Raw genomic sequence first — 26,453 nt, forward strand, 5'->3', positions numbered from 1 at the left:
GCGGCTGGCTTCACTCGGAAGCAATTCTTATTCAAATATTGATCTCCATGACTACATACATATGTAAAAGCTTTATTATTTTATTTCATTTTAGCACGCCCGGATATTTAAGACATCCTTTCTACATATGGTTTATTGCCATTTTGTTTTTCGTTTCCTGTTAAAATGTGTTATACTTTTTTATTTAACACCTATTTTGCATAACTTCTTTCCAATGAAAAATATTTTTGAAATCCTGTGTTATCCTTTGACTCTCAGGCGTGTAGGAAAGGGACCAAAGAATGTTTTTGGCTCAATGGCAAATGCAAGTGTCGGCCCTTAACAGCCTTTGTATATGTTTAAGAGTGTTTATGTGTGTATGTGCGTGTCAGCTCTCGATTCAATAACAAATGTGAACTGCAAATGCCAGGCTACACCCTTAAGAGCACTTTAGACAAGTATGAGATATGAGTGAAATTTAAATATTTTACAGATTAAATAAATTGAAGCATATTTATGCGTACATTCAAGTGCTCAAGGCAACCAGAAACAGAGATTGTAAAGGCAATAAAATGCATGGGGAGAGAGAGAGGGATGTGTAGAGGAGATGCTAATTTAATTTAATTTTACCACATTCACAACATCAAAATTGCGGTGTTAATTTCAATAAATTATTTATGGCGTTTATTACACAGCTATGTTGAAATCGACATCATAAATGGTCGTTGAGTGTGTGTGTGTGTGTGTCTGGGTTTGAGTATGTGTACTCATATTAGTTTAACTGAATTGAAAATGACGCAATGTATGCAATACAAAATGCAGGGCATTTTCTTAATCATAAATTTTAAATATGCAAATGATTAAAATGGATATAGGAATTATGATTATTAGAGCAACGAGACTAAATTAAACTGTTTAACAAATTAAAAAACTAAAAATTTAAAATTAACATAAAACTAATTAAAATAAAATAATTAAAAAAATATGTTAAATGAGAAATACTAAAATAAATCGAATTAAAATAAAAAAAAAATGAAATGAACAGAAAAACAATGAACATAAAACAAGTAAAAAGGCGTTAAGTTCGGTCGGGCCGAACATTGGGTACCCACCTCCTCGGGTATATATAATTCACTATGTCAAATTTCAAATATGGTGCCAAGACTTTAAATCGAGAGATCGGTTTTATGGCAGCTATATCTAAATCTGAAGCAATCTAGGACAAATTAAAGAGGGATGTCTAAGGGCCTAACATAACTCACTGTCCCAAATTTCGGCGACATCGGACAATAAATGCACCTTTTATAGGTCCAAAAGCTTTAATCGAGAGATTGGTCTATATGGCAGCTATACCAAATCTAGACCCATCTGAGATAAATAGAAGAGGGATATCGAAGAGTCCAACACAACTCACTGTTCCAAATTTCAGCAAAATCGCACAATAAATGAAATTTTTATGGGCCCAAAACCTTAAATCCAGAGATCGGTCTATATGGCAGCTATATCCAGATCTGGACCGATCGGGGTCAAATTAAAGAAAAATGTCGACTAGCCTAGCACAACTCACTGTCCCCCATTTAAGCAAAATCGCACAATAAATGCCCCTTTTATGGGCCCCAGCCTTAAATCGAAAGATCGGTCTATGTGACAGCTATATACAAATCTGTACCGATCGGGGCCAAATTGAAAAAGGACGTTGAAGGTCCCAACACAATACACTGTTTCAAATTTTGGCAAAATTGGACAATAAATGCACCTTTTATGGGCCCAACAAAGGCTTAAATCGAGAGATCGGTATATATAGCAGCTATACCCAAATCTGAAACGATCTGTACCAAAATGAAGAAGGATGTCGAAGGGCCTTACACAACAAACAAATCGGACAATAAATACACTTTTTATGGGCGCAAGACCTTAAATAGAGAGATCGGTCTATATGGCAGCTACAATATATCCAAATCTGAACCGATCTGGGCTAAATTGAAGTGGGATGTCGACTGGCATAACACAACTCACTGTCACAAATTTAAGAAAAATCGTATAATAAATGTGGCTTTTATGGGCCACAGACCCTAAATCAGCGGATGGGTCTATATGGGGGCTATATCAAGATATAGTCCGATATAGCCCATCTTCGAACTTAATCTGCATATGGACAAAAAAAAAATAATGTGTGCAAAGTTTCAGCTCAATATCTCCATTTTTAAAGACTGTAGCGTGATTTCAACAGACAGACGGACATGGCTAGATGGTCTTAGATTTTTACGCTGATCAAGAATATATATGCTTTATAGGGTGGGAAATGGATATTTCGATGTGTTGCGAACGGAATGACTAAATGAATATACCCCCTATCCTACGGTGGTGGGTATAAAAATAAAGAAATCTCAGCTTTGTTGAAATCGACATAATAAAGTGCTCTTGAGTGTGTGTGTGCATGGTTGAATATGTGTACTCATATTAGTTTGACTAAATTGAAAATGCCGCAAAGTATGCAACACTAAATGCTGGGCATCTCCTTAATCATAAATTTTAAATATGCCTATGATTAAAACGCATATAGTAATTATGATTATTAGACCAACGAGACTAAATTAAACTGTGTAACAAATTGAAATAAAACAAAATAAAAAATTAAAAAAGCAATTTTTAAAAAGTAAAAAAAATTAAGTATAAAAATAAAAAATAAACTAAAAAAACAATAATGTAAATTTAGAAATCTTAAAACAAATCAATTTAAAATAAAAAAAAAAAAATTAACAGAAAAACAATGAAATAAAAAAATAAAATTAAAAACAGCAGATCGCCAAATGAATAGAAGCCTTTATTTATACAGCACTTTCATCCCGCGATCGGTTTATATAAGGGGTATATCCATTAAGAACAAAATATATTATAAATAGTTTTTAGCTTTCCAAAAAAATTGTTGCATAGTGTATATTCTTCTAATTATATTCTTTTTATAATTATATCAACTAAAAACATATTAAAAGCTTTAGCATGATTGAAAAATCCCATTTATGGCTAATTTCTGGATTATCATCAACCTCCTCTAAAATCCTTTGCATACTCTCAGGCTCATTAGTATGCTCTATTGTCTGGCATAGCTTGTGGCTCATTTAAATTCGTTAGAAGGCACAACTTTAGCAAAATTGTATTTTCCAAATTTGCTACAATGACCATTTTTACAATTCCATTAAATTGTTTTTGTAATAACTTGGCTTTTTACCTCTATCATCAGCAAAAAAAATTGATACCAATGATTAGCAAGTTAATTACCTGACCATTAAAACTTGTCTGCTAACATAGCTTAAGGCAGTCTACCCTTTAATTAAACCCAACATCAAACCAAACATCTACCACAAAAAACAAAAAAATTTACGCTCTCTGAACTTTATGGCGGCAGTTAGCAACATTTCTAGTATGCCACAATAGGGAAAAGCTTCAGGCAAGCATGTAATCATTTGGAAATTTTTTTCATTTACTGGCATTATTAAAAGTATACTTTTAGGTTACATATTCATAGCCATAGGTGCACAATCATCATTGTATTGCCTCTATTTTCAAAGCGTAAATTCACTTTTCCATGTCATTTGGTTAATGTTGGTGCGTTGTTTCAATTGACTTTGTAAACCGGAAAATTAATTTGGAAAAATCCCTTAATTACTTTATAGACACATAATTTTCAATTTCACAGTTAAATGATAAGAGCAGAGAAAATATTTTAGCTTGTTGTAGATTTGAAAGGATTATTAAGTATGTGGGAGGGAAATGATGTGCTTTATTACATTTTTCATTCTTAAGCTATAATTTGATATAGAAATTTCATAAAGGCAGGGTTTGGTTAGGTAGCCTGCATTATCGGTAATCTGAGGCCATTGAGTCCCATGGTGGCCGCTCAGAAGGCCCTACTGACAACTTACTGAGCAATTATTATGTGGGTTTCTATGCATGCTGTAATTAGGTATTTTATGCAGAGTCGTAATGATTTCTGTTGCACTACTCGGGGTTCTTTTGCTTAAGTCCGTTTGGATTTTCTGGCCGATGTCAGCTGTAGAGTTCTAATGATTCGAAGGTCAGGTGTAGTTTCTTAACTTTTCTCTTCCCCATAGACCATTTTGTCAATGAGGTCGATAAATGACGTTATGAGGATTCACTTGCCGAAACCAAGCCCTTTTCCTACATACATGCCAGTTTTCTTATTTTCTGGAATGTCATTGTATCCAGGTAAACAACTCACCGTTAATCAGTGTTTCTGAATATTCCAACACTCATAACATATGTTTTTATAGGGTCTTTCTCATCATTTTCGTCTTTTTTTTTGAAAATTTTGTCAAATTTAATTTTTATAGATTTTTATGTAAAATGGAGGTGCATTCATTTTGTCATTCCATTTGCAAATTTTGCCCCCATATCACTCACTCACATATCGCACCAGCATTAACCAAATGAGTGCAGTCCGATTCAAGTTTATGCTCAATGATAAGGGGTCTCCTTTTTATAGCCGAGTCTGAACGGCGTGCCGCAGTGCGACATCTCTTTGGAGAGAAGTTTTACATGGCATAGTACCTCACAAATGTTGCCAGCATTTGGAGGGGAAAAGCACCGCTGACAATTTTTTTCTGATGGTCTCGCCAGGATTCGAACCCAGGCGTTTAGCGTCATAGGCGGACATGCTAACCTCTGCTCTACGGTGGCCTCATTCCATTTGCAAAGCAACGAAATATTCATTTCCGATCCTTGTAGAATTCAAAGATGATCTAGCCATGTTCGTTCGCCTGTCTGTTGTTATCACACTACAGTTTTTCAAGATAGAGATATTGAGCTGAAAATTTGCACATAGTCCTTTTTCGTCGATAGGCATCATAGGGTCACATCGGAATACATTTTGATATGGCTATATTGGGGCCATATCAATCTGCCGATTAAAGGTCTTGGTCCCATAGAAGCTGCAGTTATTGTCCGATTTTGTTGAAATTTGGAACAGTGGGCTGTGATAAACCCCTCGACATCCATGCTACACATAGTTAATATTGGTATATATTTGTATAAATTCACGTTTTTGGCCCCCTGAAGCTTGCCCCTGTTGCTTAGTGGATATTCATGGGCAAAATTTGCAATTTGCATTTGAAGGGGACATTTATTACTTGATTTTGCTGAAATTTGGCACATTGAGTTGTGTGAGAGACTTCTCTATATTCGTGCCGAATATGGTTCAGATCTCTCTATATTTATATATAGCTGCCATATAGACCGATCTGACGTTTTAAGTAAAGTACCGAATTTTTTTGTCCGATTTTGCTAAAGTTTGTCCCAGTGAGTAAAAACACCCAATAACTGCAGTTATTGTCCGATTTTGTTGAAATTTGGAACAGTGGGCTGTGATAAACCCCTCGACATCCATGCTACACATAGTTAATATTGGTATATATTTGTATAAATTCACGTTTTTGGCCCCCTGAAGCTTGCCCCTGTTGCTTAGTGGATATTCATGGGCAAAATTTGCAATTTGCATTTGAAGGGGACATTTATTACTTGATTTTGCTGAAATTTGGCACATTGAGTTGTGTGAGAGACTTCTCTATATTCGTGCCGAATATGGTTCAGATCTCTCTATATTTGTATATAGCTGCCATATAGACCGATCTGACGTTTTAAGTAAAGAACCGAATTTTTTTGTCCGATTTTGCTAAAGTTTGGCCCAGTGAGTAAAAACACCCAGGTATTTGGTGCTTGGCTGTAAATGGAACATTCTCTCCTCCCAAGGGGACAGGTTCCACTGTAGGCAACTTGTATCTCTTGCTGAAAAAAACTACTTCTGTCCTGCACGGATTTATACCTAGACCACTTGCGTTAGTCCACTTTGCTATTGCACGTAGAGCTTCCTGAAGTTTCTCTCTTAGAGTGCTGGGAATCTTTCCCCTAACCTCAATTGCCACGTCGTCAACATACGCGACCACTTTTACGTCTTTTTCTTCCAGAGACAATAATATATTAATAATGGCTATATACTAAAGTAGAGGAGACAGTATACCTTCTTGAGGTGTTCCTCTGTTGATCCATCTTTTTAGATCCACAGATCCTAAGCGTGCAGTAATGCATCTTTTGGTAAGAAAGTTATTAATAAACTTTCTTACGGTAGAGTTGATGCCTAATAACTCCAACTCCTTCATGATTGACGTCGGTTTTACATTAATGAAAGCACCCTCAATGTCAAGAAGTGCTACCATTGTACAATATATTCCTTGACAGCGAGAGAACCCTCTATGTAGCCGACTATTACGTGAAGGGCTGTGTTGCCTTTACTATATGCATGCTGCTGCTGCGACAGGCCATCTCCAGGGATCTTTGCCCTAAGATCTGTTTCTATCAACCTCTCAAAAGTCTTCAGCATAAAGGATGACAGACTAATAGGACGAAAATCTTTTGCCTTCGTGTGCTAGGGCTTTCCTGCTTTCGGAATGAAAATGACCTTCGTGTCCCTCCATCCCACAGGTATATATGACATACTGATACAAGCAGAGTATATCTTCCTAAGTCAAGGAACCAATCTATCAGACACAGCTTGTAACCGGTTATACATCATCAGGGTCTGGCGTCTTTAAGGAGTCGAAACTTTTTATCGCCCACAAGATTTTCGGCTCAGACATATTTTCCCTAATAGCCTTCGACGAATGCATACCAGTGACAAACTCTTTTGCCGCGTTGTCCGTTGGAGAATTTCCCGGGAAATATGTATCAACGAGTAGTTCTAGTGTTTCCTCACTAGATATTGTCCATACATTATCTGCCATCTGAATATACCCCACCGTAATAGGTCTCGAGGACAGAATCTTCCTTAGTCAAGAGGCCTCAGATGTATCCTCTATGGAGCTGCAGAATTCTATCCAGGATTTGTTCTGAGCCTTTCTCAGCTCGACCTTATATTTTCTTAGCTCAGCCTTTTAGATGTCCCAATCGTGTGGTGCTCTTTGGGCTTTTACTCTGTTGAAGAGTTTTCTGCAGTCCTTCCTTAGACCAACCAACTCTGGGGTCCGCCATGGCGGTCGCTGTTTGTCCCCTGGCTTGGCACTAGGGCATGCTGACACAAGCGAATCATTCAGGGCCTTCGTGATCCGGACATGGACCATATTGGTCCATGTTGTTATATAGCTGCCATATAAAACGTTCTTGACTTTTTTGTCTCTAGAGGGCAACCACCCGATTTGGCTGAATAGTATGGTTTAAATTGTCAAGTATGGTTTAAATTGGTTTTTAACCTGATATAACTGATCTCGGATGTTGACTTCTTGAGCTTCTACAGGGCGCAATTCTAATCCGATTTAGATGATGTTTGCATGAGGTGTTTTGTTTTGGCTTTCAGCAACTGCGTTATAACCTGATAATCGGTTCATATCTTGATATTGCTGCAAAGCGGTCTATAACCTGATACAGCTGCCATATGAATCGATGGCCCAATTTGACTTTTTGAGCCTCTATAGGGCGCAATTATTATCGGATTTGGCGGAAATTTTGAACATGGTAGTTTTTAATGACTTTTAATAGTCATGACAAGTAACGGCAACTAAAGCTTCATAACTCATAATGTTTCTCCTATTTATGTGAAAAGGTCATTCAAAGATTATTTCCACTGCTATACGTGCTGCAGGGTATACAAAGTTCGGCCTGTCCAAACTTAACGCACTTTTACTTGTAATTTTTTTCGTTTGATTTTAAATAAATATTTGCTCAACATTACTATCTTCAATTGACCAAGTCATTCTATTGCCTTTGATATGCCCATCCATTCACATATAGTTCTTTCACCCTACATTAGAGGCCATTTCAATTCAGCCATAGCGAATTGAATTTTGAATCCCGCTTTTGGTTGCCCATGACTGTTGCTCTTGGCAAAAAAAGGCAACTTCCCATAGTCCATGGGCAAAAAAAAAAAAAAACAAACCATATTCAAACAATGGCCACTCATGGGCAAATGACCACAGAATGAATTGGTAATTTATTTTCATTTTCATTTCCATTTCAATGAGAATGAAAATCGGCATACTCTCAATGTGCATAAAATGTCCATTGCACAAATCACTTCAACTATTTAGTCTCTATTGTGTGATAATATTGTCGGTAAAGAGGAAGGAACCCTCCAAAAATTTCTATACGAACATAATGTAAAGCAAGAATTGTGGCAAAAGCAAACGGAAACCCGGAAAAAAACCCTCTACACAAATTTCCACAACAATACAAATCAAATGAAGGAAATTTTTTACTGCGGCATTTTTTTCTTTTTGTGTAAATTCTACGAAAAATATTTGATTCGATTATTTCTTGAATGCAGCACAGCGTGTGGGAAACTGTGACTGTGCACTTTTTTAAGGTGCCCCTGTGGATGTAGCCATTCAGTTGTGAATGCACGATGAGCTGAGGTGAGGGGAAGAATAGTCCAAGTCTATTTCGATTGAGAATAAAAATTTTCAAAAAAAGAAAAAAAATTATTAAAACAAGTAAAAGCGAGCTAAGTTCGTTCGGGCCGAATCTTATTTACCCTCCACCATGGATCGCATTTGTCGAGTTCTTTTCCCGGCATCTATTCTTAGGCAAAAAAACGATAAAAGAAAAGATTTGCTCTGCTATTAGAGCGATATCAAGATATGGTCCGATTCGGTCCACAATTAAATTATATGTTGGAGACCTGTGTAAAATGTCAGCCAATTCGAATAAGAATTGCGCCCTCTAGTGGCTCAAGAAGTAAATAGAGAGATTGATTTATATGGGAGCTGTATCAGGCTATAGACCGATTCAGAACATAATAAACACGTATGTTGATGGTCATGAAAGGATCCGTCGTACAAAATTTCAGGGAAATCGGATAATAATTGCGCCCACTAGAGGCTCAAGAAGTCAAGACCCAGGATCGGTTTATATGGCAGCTATATCAGGTTATAGACCGATTTGAACCTAGTTTAGCACTGTTGTTGGATATCATAACAAAACACGTCGTGAAAAATTTCATTACAATCGGATAAGAATTGCGCCCTCTAGAGGCTCAAGAAGTCAAGACCCCAAGATCGATTTATATGGCAGCTGTATCAGGTTATGGACCGATTTGAACCATATTTGGCACAGTTGCTGGATATCATAACAAAACACGTCATGAAAACTTCATTCCAATCGGATGAGAATTGCGCCCCTTAGAGGCTCAAGAAATCAAGATCCAAGATCGGTTTATATGGCAGCTATATCAAAACATGGACCGATTTGGCCCATTTACAAACCCAACCGACCTACACTAATAAGAAGTATTTGTGCAAAATTTCAAGCGCCTAGCTTTACTCCTTCGAACGTTAGCGTGACAGACAGACAGATGGACGGACGGACAGACGGATCGACGGACGGACAGACGGATCGACGGACGGACAGACGGCTGAACATGACTAGTTCGGCTTAGAATGTCATGACGATCATGAATATATAAACTTTATGGGATCTTGAACGCACATTTCGAGGTGTTGCAAACAGAATGACGAAATTTGTATACCCCCATCTTAAGGGGGAGGGTATGCAAATTTCAGATTTCATTTTTCCCACACCTTTTTTGCACTGCCTTAAAAATATATGATAATGAAAAATTTTTATTTAAATTGATTTCCATGTGTGTAAATGAATCATGAGGGAAATAAACTTCTAAAATATGTGTGATGATCTTTTCCTTGAAACTGTTTGTTTTTCTTTTGTTGTAAAGAAAAGCTGGACAATTGAGCTATTGTTGGTTAGTGGAAGAACATGAAAACCTCCATGGAATAGCATTGCCAAACAATAAGGCAATGAGCTAGGAAACGGAAATGCTAATGGCATTGAAAAGAAAATATTTTGCATAATGAAATAAAGGAGAAAAGTTATGTGCAATAATATGTGACCTATTTAAAAAAGGACCTTAGAAACGAAAAGTTGGGTTGTAAAATTGTTTGAAAATACTTTTCATTACAGCTGGCATTTGACAATGTAGCGTTTTTTCATATATTTTATGTTGATTCTCCAACTTTGTTTTTTCGTTTTTTATTTTCGTCTTCTATGCCCCAGAGTATTGCAGAAGCTTTCATTCAATTGTCAAATTTTGACAATGAATGAGTGAGTGAGTGAGTGATTGAATGCATTGCAGTTGTGTGTAGTTCAAAACTCTAGTTTATATTTCCGTTTCCTCCTCGATCTTGCCTTTCGATTTTTCTGTTCGCCCCCCTTTATGGTAATGACTTTTGATATTGGCCTTGCTGTGATGTTGGGATTGTGGTTAGTTTGTAGTACCTACCTGACCATCGTTGTCCTTGTCAGCTTTCGAGCGTAGTCCCTCCCAAATTTCCAACATGACAGAATGGATTTCCTTATTCTTTGGTGTGTCCTTTGCCCAGCCACGTAGTTGACAAACACGCTGTAAGATTGCAGGTGATTGGTTTGATTGCCCAATAGTAAAAATGAAAACATATGCAAAATACAAGAGAGAGAGAGGAAAAAGTTAGAAAAACATTTTTGCATAAATCTTGGAACACACACATGGGGAGAAAAGAAAATAATGGACCTAAATAACTGGTAAGCATGAGAGGAAAAAAAAATATAAATTTGCATATGACAAATAAATGCAGATGCGAATATTTTCATTGGCAATCTCTGGAATAAAAACTAAATCGGATTTATTTCTTTTCCAAGTATTGTATTTTCGCATATTGACATTGAAGTAGATGGTGTGATAAATTGAACTCAAAACCGAAGGTGTTTGTGACATTTTGAATTTACTTTCTTGAGAGGACATCAAACGCAATAGCTTTGAAGATACATGCAAATGCAAATTTTGCCCATGAACATTCCACTAAGGAACAGGGGCAAACTTCTCACATATCAATGAGTGCAGTCCGATTCAAGTTTAAGCTCAACGATAAGGGGCCTCCTTTTTTTTGCCGAGTCCTCCTAATGCTGGCAACATTTGTGTGGTACTATGCCATCAAAACTTCTCTCCAAAGAGGTGTCGCACTGCGGCACGCAATTCGTACTCGGTTATAGAAAGGTGGCCTCTTATCATTGAGCTGAAACTTGAATCGGACTACACTCATTGATATGTGAGAAGTTTGCCCCTGTTCCTTAGTGGAATGTTTATGGGCAAAATTTGCATTATATGGCGTCCCCCAAACACTTGGCTTCCAAATTGGTTAACTAATTGGTTTTCAAATACCTAGCATATGAGCCACATATTGCTATGGTCGGTAAGTTTCTACTTTTTGGGGGTTGTTTTGGAAAGGGGCGGCGCCCCAAATACATGGTCTCACATTTGGATAACAGATAGTCAGTAAATAATTGCTGATTTTGGGGTGTTTTGGGGAAGGGGTATATTCCAGAAAATTGGTCCCGAAATACCAATATCTTTAATTTAAGCCCCACATTGACTTACTTTATTTAAACTGGCTATGATAGAATATTTGTTCTACTAAGCGAACGTAGAATACCGTTCCAAGCGCCTCGATCTTCTGCGCTCATTCTAAAATCTCTGACACCAAGTTTCGAGGTGCCCCCACCCACTTGATCTTTCCATCGGGCTTTTGGTCTTCCCGATTTGCCTTCAAACCGGGAATTGTCTTCAAAATACTTCTTTGCTGGAGCTTCTTCATCCATTCTGACAATATTACCTAGCCAACGCAGCCGTTGTATTTTGATGCGTGTAACTATACTCATACGTCGCATATATTCTTCATTACCGCCCCCCACATTGACATGGTCGGCAAATATGTCCGAGTTAGGAGTGGGCTACCGAAAGGGGTCTAGGTATAAATCCGTGCAAGACAGAGGTAGTTCTTTTCAGCAGGCTATACAAGTTGCCTACTGTGGAACTTGTCTCCTATGTAGAGAGAATGTTCCATGTACAGAAAGCGCAAAATATCTGAGTGTTTTTTACTGGACAGGAAATTGAACTTCAAATCCCACATTTGGGAAAGGCCAAGAAAGGCAACTCTTGCTCTATACACCCGCAAATGAGCCATTGGCGAAAGTTGGGGATTTAGACCGCGCGTCATGCATTGAGTATATACTGCAGTTGTTAGATCTATAATGCTATATGGTGTTGTGGTCTGGTGGACGGCGCTTCAAAAGTCCACCTACTGTTCTTTACACAACCGAATCCAAAAGATGGCTTGTTTATGCATCACAGCCGCACTAAGGGCGACACAGTTTGATGCACTGAATTTTATGCGACATCTAATACCTCTGAACATTGTGGCTAGAAAAATTGCTCCGACCACTGCTATGAGGTAAAGAGAGTTTTCTCATTGGTCTTGTGGCGGCTACGGACACTGTGTTGTCCTTGATACAATATCCAATGTTCCAGGCAGTATGGATTACACCCTACTTGAGCCACTTGTTAATAAAAAGTACTGTACCAATATTCCTGATAGAACCGATTGGAACTACGATATCCCTGGTAACAGAAGTTACATAGACTTTTATACGGATGGTTCCAAACTAAACGACCAGGTGGGCTTTGGGGTGTACTCTAAAGATATGGAACTGGTGATATCGAAAAGGTTACCCGACCACTGCATGTATCAAGCGGAGATCCATGCAATTAAGGTGGAATGGCTAAGATATAATGTCGTTACGATGATTGGCATAAATATCTTCTCAGACAGCCATTAAATCACTGGAGAACGGATTTCTGAACACAAAAACCGCCCTCCACTGTCGCAGATCTCTCAACGAGATGGTTGACCTGTTCTGGTTGCCGGGCCACAGAGATATCCCAGGGAATTCTAAAGCGGACGAGCTTGCGAGACTACGAACTACCCTACACATTCCAGGGTTACTGGAATCTGTGGGTATGCCTCTAGCGACATGTAAGCTAAGTTTTCAGGACCAGGCCCGAAGAACAAAGAATGATAGATGGTCACAAAGAGAGGGCTGTGAGCATTCCAAAACTATGTGGTCTAGTCTAGACGTGAAGAGGTCTACTGCTTTGCTGTCATTGGCTAGAAGAGACGTCTCAGTCATTGTGACCGTCATGACAGGTCACTGTCTAATCGGAAGACAGGCTGACAGGCTGAAGGTTGCCTGCAACGACTTTTGCAGAAGCTGTGAGAACATCGAAGAAGAAGAGACCATAGAACACCTTTTATGTGTGTGTTCCGCACTGGCAGGCAGAAGGAGTTCCACTTCAACATCCCATTTCTTTGAGAACCTGTCTGATTATGCGAATTTAAACATTCGCAAGTTATTGGGCTTTTTAAAGCGTTCTGGAGGGTTCAGCGATAGGAACTAGAAAGCATCTTCCTTCTTCTGTTCCTGTGGCATCACAACGGACGGAAATGTTTAAGTGAGTCTGATGGCAGACTGCCACTTGAACCTAACCTTACCTAACATAACCTAGGGGTGTTTTGGGTAGAGGTGTGGCACCCAAACAATTAGCTCTGAAATTATATTAGCATCGTGGTCTACTCTTAAAATTGGCTTCAAAATTAGATATCAAATTCGTTGTCTAATCTCAAATACCTTTCGTTGAAACCCCTTATTGAACAAGTCAGCAAATATGTCCGGTTTGGGATATGGGCCTTAAAAATTATTGATATCGAGCTCCACTCTCTTAAAGACCAAACTTTTCATAGTGAGCAAATACGTCCTATTTGGGGGTTGTTATTGGGGTGGGGCGTCCCCTCATCGCGGTCTACACCCAAAAAGCTTTTACTTGAGCCACACATTTTCATGAGCCCTATATTGAAAAGGCCACCAAATGCTTCCTATTTGGCTGGTGTTATGGGAGTGGGGTAGCTCCATAGACAATTTTTCCCGAATATTGATATTAGATTCGTGATTTACTCCCAAAGATCTTTCATTTGATCCCCATATTGCTATGGTCGTACAATTGTCCTCTTTGGGGGCGTTTTTGGGGAGGAGCCGCCCCCCAAACACTTGGTCCCACATTTGCTTATCAGATTCGCTATTTGCTTATTGCTATGGTCAGTATTTTTTGGGTGTTTTCGGGAAGGCGTGCACCCTTAGAAAATTGGTCCGTTTGGATATCAGATTGGATTTCTACACTTGCAAATACCTTTAAGTTGAGTCCCATATTACCATGGTCGGTAAATAAGCCCGATATAGGGGTGTTTTGGGGGTCGGGGTGGTCCCCAAACACTTCGTCCGACATTTGGATATCAGATATGTTTTGTAATCTTAAATACCTTTCATTTGAGACCCATTTTGTCGTGATTGCTCTATATATATTTCGTAGGTTTTTGGGGGGTGGGGCGTCACCCCTACGTTCCCCATCCGAAATTTGGATACTAAATTTTTTCTTTTTAGGTTGCTATAAGAAATCTCACCAAATTTCGCTTAAATCGCACCAACCATCTCTTCAAGTTTTGGCGTTTCTGAAAATTGCTGTAAGGAGGAGGGTCCGCCCCCCTTTAGATATCAAAAAATTTAGAACCCTATTTTAACCATGGGATCATTGGTAAAAATTTCAAAAAAAACGGTTCTGCCGTTTTTCAGTCTATACAGAACAGACAAACAAACAAACCAACACAAATTGATTTTTATACCCACTACCGAAGGATGGAGGCAAATTAATTTTGTCATTCCGCTTGCGACACATCGAAATATCCATGGCCCGATCGGTTAAGATTTGGATATAGCTGCCATATAGACCGATCCGCCGATTTAGGGTCTTAGGCCCATAAAAACCACTTTTATTATTGTTGATTTTGGTGAAATTTTAGACAGTGAGTTGTATTAGGCCCTTCGACATCCCTCTTCAATTTGGCCCAGATCGGTAAAGATTTAGAAATTGGGACAGTGAGTTGTGTTAGGCCCCTCGACATCTTTCTGCAATATGGCACAGATCAGTCTAGATTTGGATATAGCTGCCATATAGACCGATCTCTCGATTTAAGGTTTTGGACCCATACATGGCGCATTTATTGTCCGATGTAAGGCTTTCGACATTCTTCTGCAATATGGCACAGATCGGTTCAGATTTGGATGTAGCTGCCATACAGACCGATTTTTTGATTTAAGGTCTTGCGCCCATAAAAGGCGCATTTAGTGTCCGATTTCGCCGAAAATTGGGACAGTGAGTTGTGTTAGGCCCCTTGACATCTTCTTGCAATATGGCTCAGATCGGTCTAGATTTAGTATAGCTGCCATATGGACCGATCTTTCGATTTAAGGTTTTGGGCCCATACACGGCCCATTAATTGTCCGATTTTGCCAAAATTTAGGGCAGTGCATTTTGTTAGGACTTTCGATATCCTTCTGCAATATGGCACAGATCGGTCCAGATTTGAATATAGCTGCCATATAGACCGATCTCTCGATTTAAGGTCTTGGCCCCATAAAAGGCGCATTTATTGTCCGATTTTGCCGAAATTTGAGACAGTGAGTTGTGTAAGGCCCTTCGACATCCTTCTGCTATATGGCTCAGATCGGTCCAGATTTGGATATAGACCGATCTCTCGATATAAGGTTTTTGGGCCCATAAAATACGAAATTTGGGATAGTGAGGTGAGTTAGGCCCTTCGTCAGCCCTCTTCAATTTGGGCCATATCCGTTTAGATTTGGTTCAGTTCTACAAAATTGAACAATGACTTGTTCTTATTGGACCACTCAATAACCGTGTCGAATTTTGTCCAATTCGGACCATATTTCGACATAGCTACTATGGGGGCATAAATATTGCATTTAGTTATATACCCGAGGTGATGGTTATCCAAAGTTCGGCCCGGCCGAACTTAACGCCCTTTTACTTATTTTATATGAGATTTTTTGTATACCCACCAGCGAAAGACGGGGGTATAATGATTTTTTCATTCCGTTTGCAACACATCAAAGTATCGGTTTACGACTCTATAAAGTATGTATATTTTTAATCCTCGTAAGATTCTATTCTATCGATGATCTAGCCATGTCCGTCCGTTCGTTCGGCAATCTGTCCATACGTCTGTTAACGCTTGCGTATTTAAAAATTATGATAATGAGCAGAAACTTTCCACAACGGCCATACAATGAGCATTTATTACCCGATTTAACTGAAATCTGCCAAATTTATGCCGAGTTATGGTAAGATTCTTGATATCTGTACCAAGTATAGACAGTATTCCGATACAGCCCTTAGGCCCTTAAAAGCCGCATTTAAAGGGTGATTTTTTTGAGGTTAGGATTTTCATGCATTAGTATTTGACAGATCACGTGGGATTTCAGACATGGTGTCAAAGAGAAAGATGCTCAGTATGCTTTGACATTTCATCATGAATAGACTTACTAACGAGCAACGCTTGCAAATCATTTTCAGTGAATGGGCCCTAGAAAAGTTGGCAGAAAATCCGCTTTTTTTATCGACAAATTTTGTTTAGCGATGAGGCTCATTTCTGGTTGAATGGCTACGTAAATAAGCAAAATTGCCGCATTTGGAGTGAAGAGCAACCAGAAACCGTTCAAGAACTGCCCATGCATCCCGAAAAATGGACTGTTTGGTGTGGTTTGTACGCTGGTGGAATCATTGGACCGTATTTTTTCAAAGATGCTGTTGGACGCAACGTTACGGTGAATGAACACATTTCGAACCGAACACTGATTTTGGTAATAAAATTCAATGATTTGCAAGCGTTGCTCGTTAGTAAGTCTATTCATGATGAAATGTCAAAGCATACTGAGCATCTTTCTCTTTGACACCATGTCTGAAATCCCACGTGATCTGTCAAATACTAATGCATGAAAATCCTAACCTCAAAAAAATCACCCTTTATTTCGATTATGCAAAGTGAGCTGTCTTCGAACCGTCAATAACGGTATCTAATATGGTGTAGAGCGGACAATGGCTTGATATAGGCCCCATATAGACGGATCTCTAGATTTAAGGTGTAAAGCCTAGATAATCGGCATTTATATCCCGAATTCGGTGAAATTTGGCACTGCGAGCAGTGTTATCGGCCTTGTCGTCCGTACGGAGTATGCTTCTGATCGAATCATCAAAAAAAATTTCAGCGGTGGCTATTCCCTCCTAATGCTGGCGCCATTTTTGAGGAACTATGCCATTTGAAACCAGTAACGAAAGGCAAAAGTCGGGCGGCGTCAACAATATAATACTCTACACCACCGAGCTTACGTACTTTAGTTAAGGCAATTTTGGGAAAAATTGTCTCAATTTCTCTTTTTTGTTCAATTTATCACATCAGATGCATTTGCGAGCACTAATTTACACTTTGATGAACTATTCACTTTAACAATCATTTGAAACGCCAAAAAATATACCAACTTACCTCAATAGCCAACTCAAAGTCTTTAATGTCAATTTCCCCGCTTTGATTCACATCTGTTATGATTGTCAATTTTAGTGATAACATTTTTCGAAGGATTTCGTTTGTTTGGACCGCCAAAAATATATAAAAATCAATGTTCGCATACCCCATCGTGGCAGCAATAAATGGGACAGACATAAGCGAAAAGGCAATGCAAAAATTTTCAAATACCCATGAAACAGATGTTGCGATAAATACATTGCCATGACAATATTTTGCATATTTCCATGTTGTGACCATATAAAATAAAGAGACTCAACGCAAACACAAAGGACATTGCAGACAAAATGCCACAGGAGATTTTTTTGACAAAACAGCAACAACAGCAATGGGCCATGGCAGTCGCATTCACATATTTTTTTTGAAGAGTGAGTTTTGGTAACCAATGCCATTTTCCCCACATGGTTTTTATGGTTGCAGCGTGGGATGAAGTGGTACGCGAGAAATTTGTCATCCATAAAGCAGCATCAACGAATGGCAGTTGAGTTTATTTGGGCAATAGTTATGTTATTGTTTCATTTGTTGCCATCGTTTGAGCCATCATTTGCATTGTAGTTGTAATAGTAGTTGTTTATGATGTTGAAAATTTAGTCATAACCAACAGCAACAACGGCATCATCACCATCGACACACCATTGCAAGTGAATAGCATAGGATCAGCAACAGAACATGCAAATAGAAGAAATAGAAATAAAAATGGAAAATTTTATGAGTTTTTTTTGGAAATTTTTGTTATATATCTAAAAATAAAAAAATATCTTCCAATAGAATTTCAAAAATAAAAACGTTTAAAGGGTAGTAAACAATCTCAAATCTTAACAGTCCCACATACACCTATACCAAATTTATTTCAAACTTGGGCATATTCATTTTGTCATTCCGTTTGCAACACTTCGAAATATCTATTTCCGACCCTATAAAGTATATATATTCTTGATTGTCGTATAAATCTAAGACGATCTGGCCATGTCCGTCCGTCTGTCTGTTGAAATCACGCTACAGTCTATAAAAAATTGAGATATTAAGCTGAAACTTTGCAGAGATTCCTTTTTGGTCCATAGGCAGGTTAAGTTGGAAGATGGGCTATATCAGACTGTATGTCGATATAGCCCCTATATAGACCGATCAGCCAATTTAGGGTCTTAGGCCCATAAAGCCACATTTATTATCCGATTTAGCTGAAATTTCAGGGAGTGAGCTGTGTTAGGCTAGTCGAAATCCCTCTTCAATTTGGCTCCGATTGATCCAGTTTTGGATACAGTTGTCATATAGACCGATCTCTCGATTTAAAGTCTTGGGCCCATAAAAGGCGCATTTATTGTCCGATTTTGCTAAAATTTGGGACTGTGAGTTGTGTTAGGCTCTTCTATATCCTTCGTCAATTTAGTCCAGATCGGTTCAGATTTGAATATAGCTGCCATATAGACCGATCTCTCGATTTAGGGTCTTAGGCCCAAAAAAGCCACACTTACTATTTTATTTTGCTGAAATTTGGGACAGTGAGCTAAGTTAGGCCAGTCGAAATCCCTCTTTAATTTGTTTCCGATCGGTCCAGATTTGGATATAGCCGCCATATAGACCGATCTCTCGATTTAAAGTTTTGGGCCCATAAAAGGCGCATTTATTGTCCGGTTTTGCCAAAATTTGGGACAGTAAGTTGTGTTATGCCAGTTGAAATCCATATTCAATTAGGCTCCGATTGGTCCAGATTTGGATATAGCTGCCATATAGACCGATCTCTCGATTTAAAGCCTTGGGCCCATAAAAGGCGCATTTATTGTCCGATTTTGCCAAAATTTGAGACAGTGATTTGTATTAGGCCCTTTAAAATCCGTCTTCAATTTGGCCCAGATCGGTACCGATTTGAATATAGCTGCCATATAGACCGATCTCTCGATTTAAGGTATTTGGCCCATAAAAGGCGAATTTACTGTCGGATGTCGCCGAAATTTGGGACAGTGAGTAATGTTAAGCTCTTCGACTTTCTCCTTCAATTTGTGTCAGATCGGTCCAGATTTGGATATAGCTGCCATATAGACTGATCTCTCGATTTAAGATTTTGGGCCCATAAAAGTCTCATTTATTGTCCGATGTCGCCGAAATTTAGGACAGTGAGTTATGTTAGGTCCTTCGACTTTCTTCTTCAATTTGGCCCAGATCGGTTCAGATTTGGATATAGCTGCCATATAGACCGATCCGCCGATATAGGGTCTTAGACCCATAAGAGGCGCATTTTTTGTCCGTTTTTGGTGAAATTTGGCAGTGTAAGTTGTGTTAGACTAGTCGACATCTTTCTGCAGTATGGCCCAGATCGATTCAGATTTGGATATAGCTGCCATATAGACCGTTCTCTCGATTAAAGGTCTTGAACCCATAAAAGGCGCACTTATTATCCGATTTTGCTGAAATTTGGTTCATAGAGTTGTGTTAGGCCTGTCAACATTCTTCTTCAATTTGGCTCCGATCGGTCCAGATTTGGATATAGCTGCCATATAAAAAGATCTCTCGATTTAAAGTCTTGGGCCCATAAAAGACGCATTTATTGTCCGATTTCGCTGAAATTTGGGACAGTGACCTATGTTAGTATTTTGGACATCCGTGGCGTTTACGGTTCAGATCGGTCTTAATGTTCATATAGCTGCCAAAAATCAATATTTTCTTCTACAAAATTGAACAATGAGTTGTTCTTATGAGACCACTCAATGTTCGTGCCGAATTTGGTCCAAATCGGACCATATTTCGATATAGCTGCTGTGCATAAATTATGCATTTTTCACCGCATTATGACGAAAGGTGTTTACATATATACCCGTGGTGGTGGGTATCCAAAGTTTGGCCCCGCCAAACTTAACTCATTTTTACATGTTTTTAACTCTTTTTATGAAAAGTTTTCATATAAAGAGTTACCTCGAATATTTTTGTTTTTTCAATACTTAAATTAAATTCTTTTCACACTTTTATGTTTTTCTTTTTTAAATTTTTAAAATTTTTTCTATTTTTTTTTTTTAATAATTTATTATAATAAACATTGAAATTCCCAGCTTAATTTTTGTTGCAGGCATTTTATATTTTGTAAATTTACTATTTTAACTTTATCATTTTTAGCTGCCACCATTGCAGCAGCTGCCATTACGTTTCCGTTGTGTAACAAACGGAAGTAACTAGTTTGGAGTGTCAGTTTGTTTATGCAGAGTTCATTCAGTATGGACTTCAGTTAAAGGGGTGCATATCTCTTTTTATGTTCATGGCCAAATATAAACTTTTAAAGGGAAAAGTGTGAGTTTATTAAAAGTTAGGCAATAGCAAAGCAAAAATGTTATGCTGATTTGTAAAACAACTCGCTTTTATCAAAGGATTCACCTTTTAAAAGGTTTTGGTTGCTTTGTAGGGTACATACATTTTTGGAATATTCATGGTAGACATTGGTTTTGATAGTTGTTTGTCAATCAGAAAAATTCCTGAGCAAAATAAATTGCAACAAATTTTAACATTTTTCAAATTGCCCACATAATAAAGGAAAATCGTCTGCATGGCTTTTCAATAGTTGAATTTATCTGTTAAGTATGTATGTTGCCTTGGCTTTCTTATTTGGTTTTTTTCTGCCTTTGGTTTTCATTATTCTAACAACTGTCTTTAAATAAAATTTTTGTATTCTTGTCCCCACATGTTTTGAAAGAGTATTTGAGAACAATATTGTGCTGATTTTACTTGTCCGTCCTATTTTTTTGGCGTCTTGATAAATTCTTATTTTCTTTGCATTGATGGAGAAAAATAAACATGGCATACATTTTAGTGTTGTCTTCTACTATGTAAGCAGTTCATGAAGTCACGCAATGTGGTTGACCGATCATCACCCAAGAGAGTTTGGTATTGGGCTGAAATGCCAAATGGATGGATGGTATGGCACAGATGCATTAATTCACATGGACAGTCAAGGGAGGACATGCATGAAGCTCACGTTTGAATATGCTATACATCTTGGGATGTTCATATAAAAAAACACAATAAAATTGAAAGCTTTAATATCTTTATAAGCTTAATATTTACAAGAAAAACGTAAATATTTTGTATTTAGGAATATTACAATAAACAAAAAATTAAAAAAAAAAACAAAGGCTATATACGAAAATTGTTTTAAGTCATTGAAAACATTTTCTAAAATAAACATTGCAAAAATAGCAAGTAAAAGGGCGTTTAGTTCGGCCGAACTTTGGATACCCACCACCTCGGGTATATATCTAAACCACCTTTTGTCATAATCCGACGAAAAAACGCTTAATTTATGCAACTTTATCGAAATATTGTCCGAATTGGACCACGGAGTGTTCTAATAAGTACAAGTCATTGTTCAATTTTGAAGTACAAAATATTGGTCTTTTTTATAGCCATATCCAAATATAGACCCATATGAACCATATACGACATGGATGTCGAAGCCTAACATAAGTCACTGTGCCATATTTGAGCGAAATCGGATTATAAATGTGCCGTTTATGGGGCCAAGACATTAAGTTGAGAGATCGGTGTATATGGCAGCTATATCGAAATATGAACTGATCTGTGCCAAATTGAAGAAGGATATCGAAGGCCTCAACACAACTCACTGTCCCAAATTTCGGCGAAATCGGACAATAAATGCGCCTTTTATGGACCCAAAACATTATATCTAGAGATCGGTCTATATGGCAGTTATATCTAAAATTTTGACTCATCTAGGCCAAACTGCAGAAAATTTTGAAGAGCCTAACGCAACTTACTTTCCCAAATATCGGAGACATCGGACAATAAATGTGGCTTTTATGGACCCAAAACCTTACGATCTGAGCCAAATTGAAGAATAATGTTGAAGGGCCTAGCACAACTCACTGTCCGAAATTTCGGCAAAATCAGTCAATAAACCCGTTTTATGGGCCCTAAACCTTGATTCGCTATATCCAAATCTGAACTGATTTGTGCCATATTGCAGAAGTATGTCGAAGGACCTAACATAACTCATTGTCCCAAATTTCGGCGGCATCGGACAAATATGTGGCTTTTATGGACCCAAAACCTTAAATCGAGAGATCGGTATATATGGCAGCTATATCCAAATCTGGACCGATCTGAGCCAAATTAAAGATCAATGTTGAAGGGCCTAACACAACTCACTGTCCAAAATTTCGGCGAAATCAGATAATAAATGCGCCTTTTATGCACCCAAAACCTTATATCTAGAGATCGGTCTATATAGCAGCTATATCCATATCTGAACCGATCTGTGCCGAACTAAAGAAGAATGTTGAAGGACCTAACACAACTCACTTAAAAAAATTTCGGCAAAATCGGACAATAAATTCGTCATTTATGGCTCCAAGACCTTAAATCGAGAGATCGGTCTATATGGCAGCTATATCCAAATCTGGATCAATCCTGGTCAAATTACAGAAATTTGTCGAAAAGTCTATCACAACTCACTGTCCCAAATTTCGGCAACATCGCACAATACATGTGCCTTTTATGGGCACAACACCTTAAATCGAGAGATCGGTCTATGTGGCAGCAATATCTGAATCTGGACGGATTAGGACCAAAAAGATGATATCGACTGGCCTACCACAACTCACTGTCCCAAATTTCAGCAAAATCGGACAATAAGTGTGCCTTCAATTGCCGCAAAACTTTAAATCGAGATATCAGTCTATATGGCACCTATATCCAAATCTGGATCGATCTGAACCAAATCGAAAAGAGATGTCCAAGGGCATAACGCAACTCACTGTCTCCATTTTCAGCAAAATCGGATAACAAATGTGGCTTTTATGGGCGTAAGACCCTCAATCGGCGAATCGGCCTATATGACAGCAATATCCAAATCTAGACCGATTAGGGCCAAATTGAAGAAGGACATCGACTGGCCTAACACAACTCACTCAACCAAATATCAGCAAAATCTGTTAATAAATGGGGCTTTTATGGGCCTAAGACCCTATATCGGCGGATCGGTCTATATGGGGGCTATATCCAGATATAGTCCGATATAGCCCATCTTCAAACATAACCTGCTTATGAACAAATAAAGAATCTGTGCAAAGTTTCAGCTTAATATTTATATTTTTAAAGACTGTAGCGTGATTTCAGCAGACAGACGGACGGACATGGCTAGATGGTCTTAGATTTAAGACGATTTTTATTTTACTTAAATTTTTTGGCTATTACAGAACATTTGTTCCACTAGCCGAACGTGGAATAGCGATCCAATCGCCTCGATCTTTTGCGTTCATTCTAAAATCTCTGACTCCAAGTTTTGAGGTGTCTCCCACCACTTGATCTTTCCATCGGGCTTTTGGTCTTCCCGGTTTGCATGTACCACCGTGTTTGCCTTCAAAAGACTTCTTTGCTGGAGCTTCTTCATCCATTCTGACAACATGACCTAGCCAACGCAGCCGTTGTATTTTGATGCGTGTAACTATGCTATCGTCGTCGTACAGCTCATACAGCTTGGTGTTAGAGATTTTAGAATGAGCGCAGAAGATCGAAGGGCTTGGAACGCTATTCTTCGTTCGGCTCGTGGAACAAATATTCTGTCATAGCCAATTAAAGTAAGTGGTATCTATATGGAGAGAAAGCCCATTAACAGAACATTTGTCTTGGAACGGGACTGCTAGACTGACAAAGGCACAACATTTGTTCCTCTTATTCATTTCGACAGCGAAATATCATCAGCACAATTACTATTTATCAATGTAAGCTTTTAGAAGGTTGAAACGCATCAGACGATATGGCAAATTGCAAGTTAGCCCATAGTACATTCCATTAAGGAACTGGGACGAACTTCTCACATATCACTGAGTGCTGTCCGATTCATTTTAAAGCTCAATGATAAGGAGCCTACTTCTTATAGCCGAGTCCAAACGGTGTGCTCTAGGCTGCCATACCAGATTGTAAATTACCTCACAAATGTAGCCGACATTAGAAGGGGATAATCACCGCTGAACAATTTTTTATGATGTTCTCTCCGGGATTCATACCTTGAAGTTCTGCGTCAAGGCCGGATAAGCTAACCTCTGCGCTACGGTGGCCTCCTTTTACTTTTTATCTTTTTTTGGCATATTGTGCTGAAATATTCCACATTTCCTTGCCTCAAAAGCTTTAGCACACAAATCTCCGGCAATGTTCTTGGCATGCTTTTGGAATTATGGCTTTAAGGTATATAATCACAAGAAAGAATAAAAAAAAAAAAAAAACTTGTAGCCTACTCGTAGGTGAGTGGTGAAATTTATTATTGTTACATACCGTTCCGTTGGCCATTCATAAATCTATCTATTATTGAGCAGAATAATACATAATTTGTGCTTCATTGGACATTCAGTCCTTCGTATGGCTAGTTTGCCTTAGCCGCATAAAGCTCCGGACGACAGTCAACGAACGGGAAGTTTGAGTCATATTTCATTGGAAAATTAAATGGGGGTAAACAGAATGTAAGGCACATGCCATACACATACTTGAACATAAGTTATTGCGCATTTGGTAAAATAATTTGGCAAGAATAGATAGATACGAACAAAGTGGATAATCCTTGAATGTGAAATTGGGGCTATGAGGCTAGGCATTTTTTTCAAAGTGAGAAAAAAATTGGAAATGGTAAAACAATGCCTTATGGGACTTTATGGTGAAAAAAGAGCAAGTAGGGCAAGGAGGGAAAGTAGGGAGAAATGAGAAATTATGTTTTTTTTTGTTTGAATTCAATGTAATACACCCTCACATCATGTTTATACTTAGGTGGCTTCAACCCCTTTTGGGACATATGTTGCGTATACGTAATGTATTGCCAACAAGTATAACACTCATACGCTCTAGTGTACCTCAAAATCACTTAGACACATGACAATGAGCTTTATCATTGACTAGACTATTACTGTCCTCCCCTCAACGCTGGCAGCCACTTACTACAAATACTTTACAAACCATTCAAGTCCTCATGACTGACTTTTTGGCACAGACCATATTTATTAACTGCATTATTCTTTTAACAAATGTTGAACTTCTTGACTTGCAACCTAAATGGTTGAATGGCTGACTGGCCCATTGGCTGGCTGTCATCCAAAAAGAGGCAAACATTCTACAGCAATGTTTTGTTTGCTAATAGATTTATGGCATTACAGATAAATGTGTAATTTGTAGGAACACTTTTGGAACTACTGCTGCAATTGAAGCGAATGACATTCGAAGAATTAGGGACCAACACAAATTGCGAAATGTATGAAGAAAAAAAAAAAACGAACTACGAGAAAAACGAACCAAAATAAATTGTATCTAAACAATCAAGGCCGGAAATAGAAATAGCACTAAAGACATGGCCATAGAAAAAACACATTCTCTCTTACACACACACACACACACATATACAAATACCAAGGAGAAAATAATTTCCGTTCCTCTTCAATCGTTCGAAATAAGAGTCTCAAGTATTTTTCCGTTTTGGGTTATGGTTTGAGCATCTGTATCTGGTGCACATCCTTTAGCTGGAGGCCAAGACTCTCTAACGTTATGCCGGCGGCCAAGTAAGTGAGCCAGGGTTGTGTGTATGCGAATACAGGGATATACGAATAACCTGTCATTCACAGGAAATCCACAATGGAAACCACAATGTTGCGTTTGGGGGAAATTAAATTAACTTAAACTCTGACCACACAATCAGTGATGGGAGTAGAAGGAAGAGAAGCAATTTCAACTCATACATGCCCCTAGTTTCCTCCCACTCATTTTTGCCAATTAATGCATCGATAAATTATTAATTCCACATCTGTGGCTATGAATTTCATTATCCCCGTAATAGTAACTGCGAACCATGTATGAGTCTTGTCCCTTTGTCTGTGTGTGTGTGTATGTTTGTGATTATTAGATAAATGACATTCGCGCTTCGGATGGCCTTACATGTGTCTGCATATTTGTTGCACTTAATGATGTGCTGCTATTTACAATATTGACATTATTTGAAAATGGATTATCTCCATCATTATGGTAGCTATAACGGTTATGGCATTTATAAGCAGCTGCTGTTTGAAAATGGGTTTTAGTCAAGTTCATAGATTATAGACATTGATATGTTTAAAGTGGAAATCTTTTGGTCTATAATTTGAATCGATTTAAAAAGTAAATGGTTTCTCGTTTCTAGCGAAA

At 38.2% G+C, this 26,453-nt stretch overlaps 1 protein-coding gene across 1 annotated transcript in view; it reads right to left on the bottom strand.

The window, feature by feature from the left end:
- The window catches only part of LOC106082133 (calexcitin-1), a 124,945-nt gene that overhangs the window by 33,939 nt on the left and 64,553 nt on the right, over positions 1-26,453 (bottom strand). The window contains exons 3-4 of the mRNA XM_013244474.2: positions 17,256-17,308; positions 10,277-10,396 (exon numbers count right to left, since the gene is read on the bottom strand). Coding sequence (XP_013099928.1) covers positions 10,277-10,396; positions 17,256-17,308 — 173 coding nt within the window. The remainder of the gene's footprint in view (positions 1-10,276; positions 10,397-17,255; positions 17,309-26,453) is intronic.

The sequence above is a fragment of the Stomoxys calcitrans genome, chromosome 2 (assembly GCF_963082655.1).
Source record: "Stomoxys calcitrans chromosome 2, idStoCalc2.1, whole genome shotgun sequence".
In the NCBI taxonomy this organism is placed as follows: Eukaryota; Metazoa; Arthropoda; class Insecta; order Diptera; family Muscidae; genus Stomoxys; species Stomoxys calcitrans.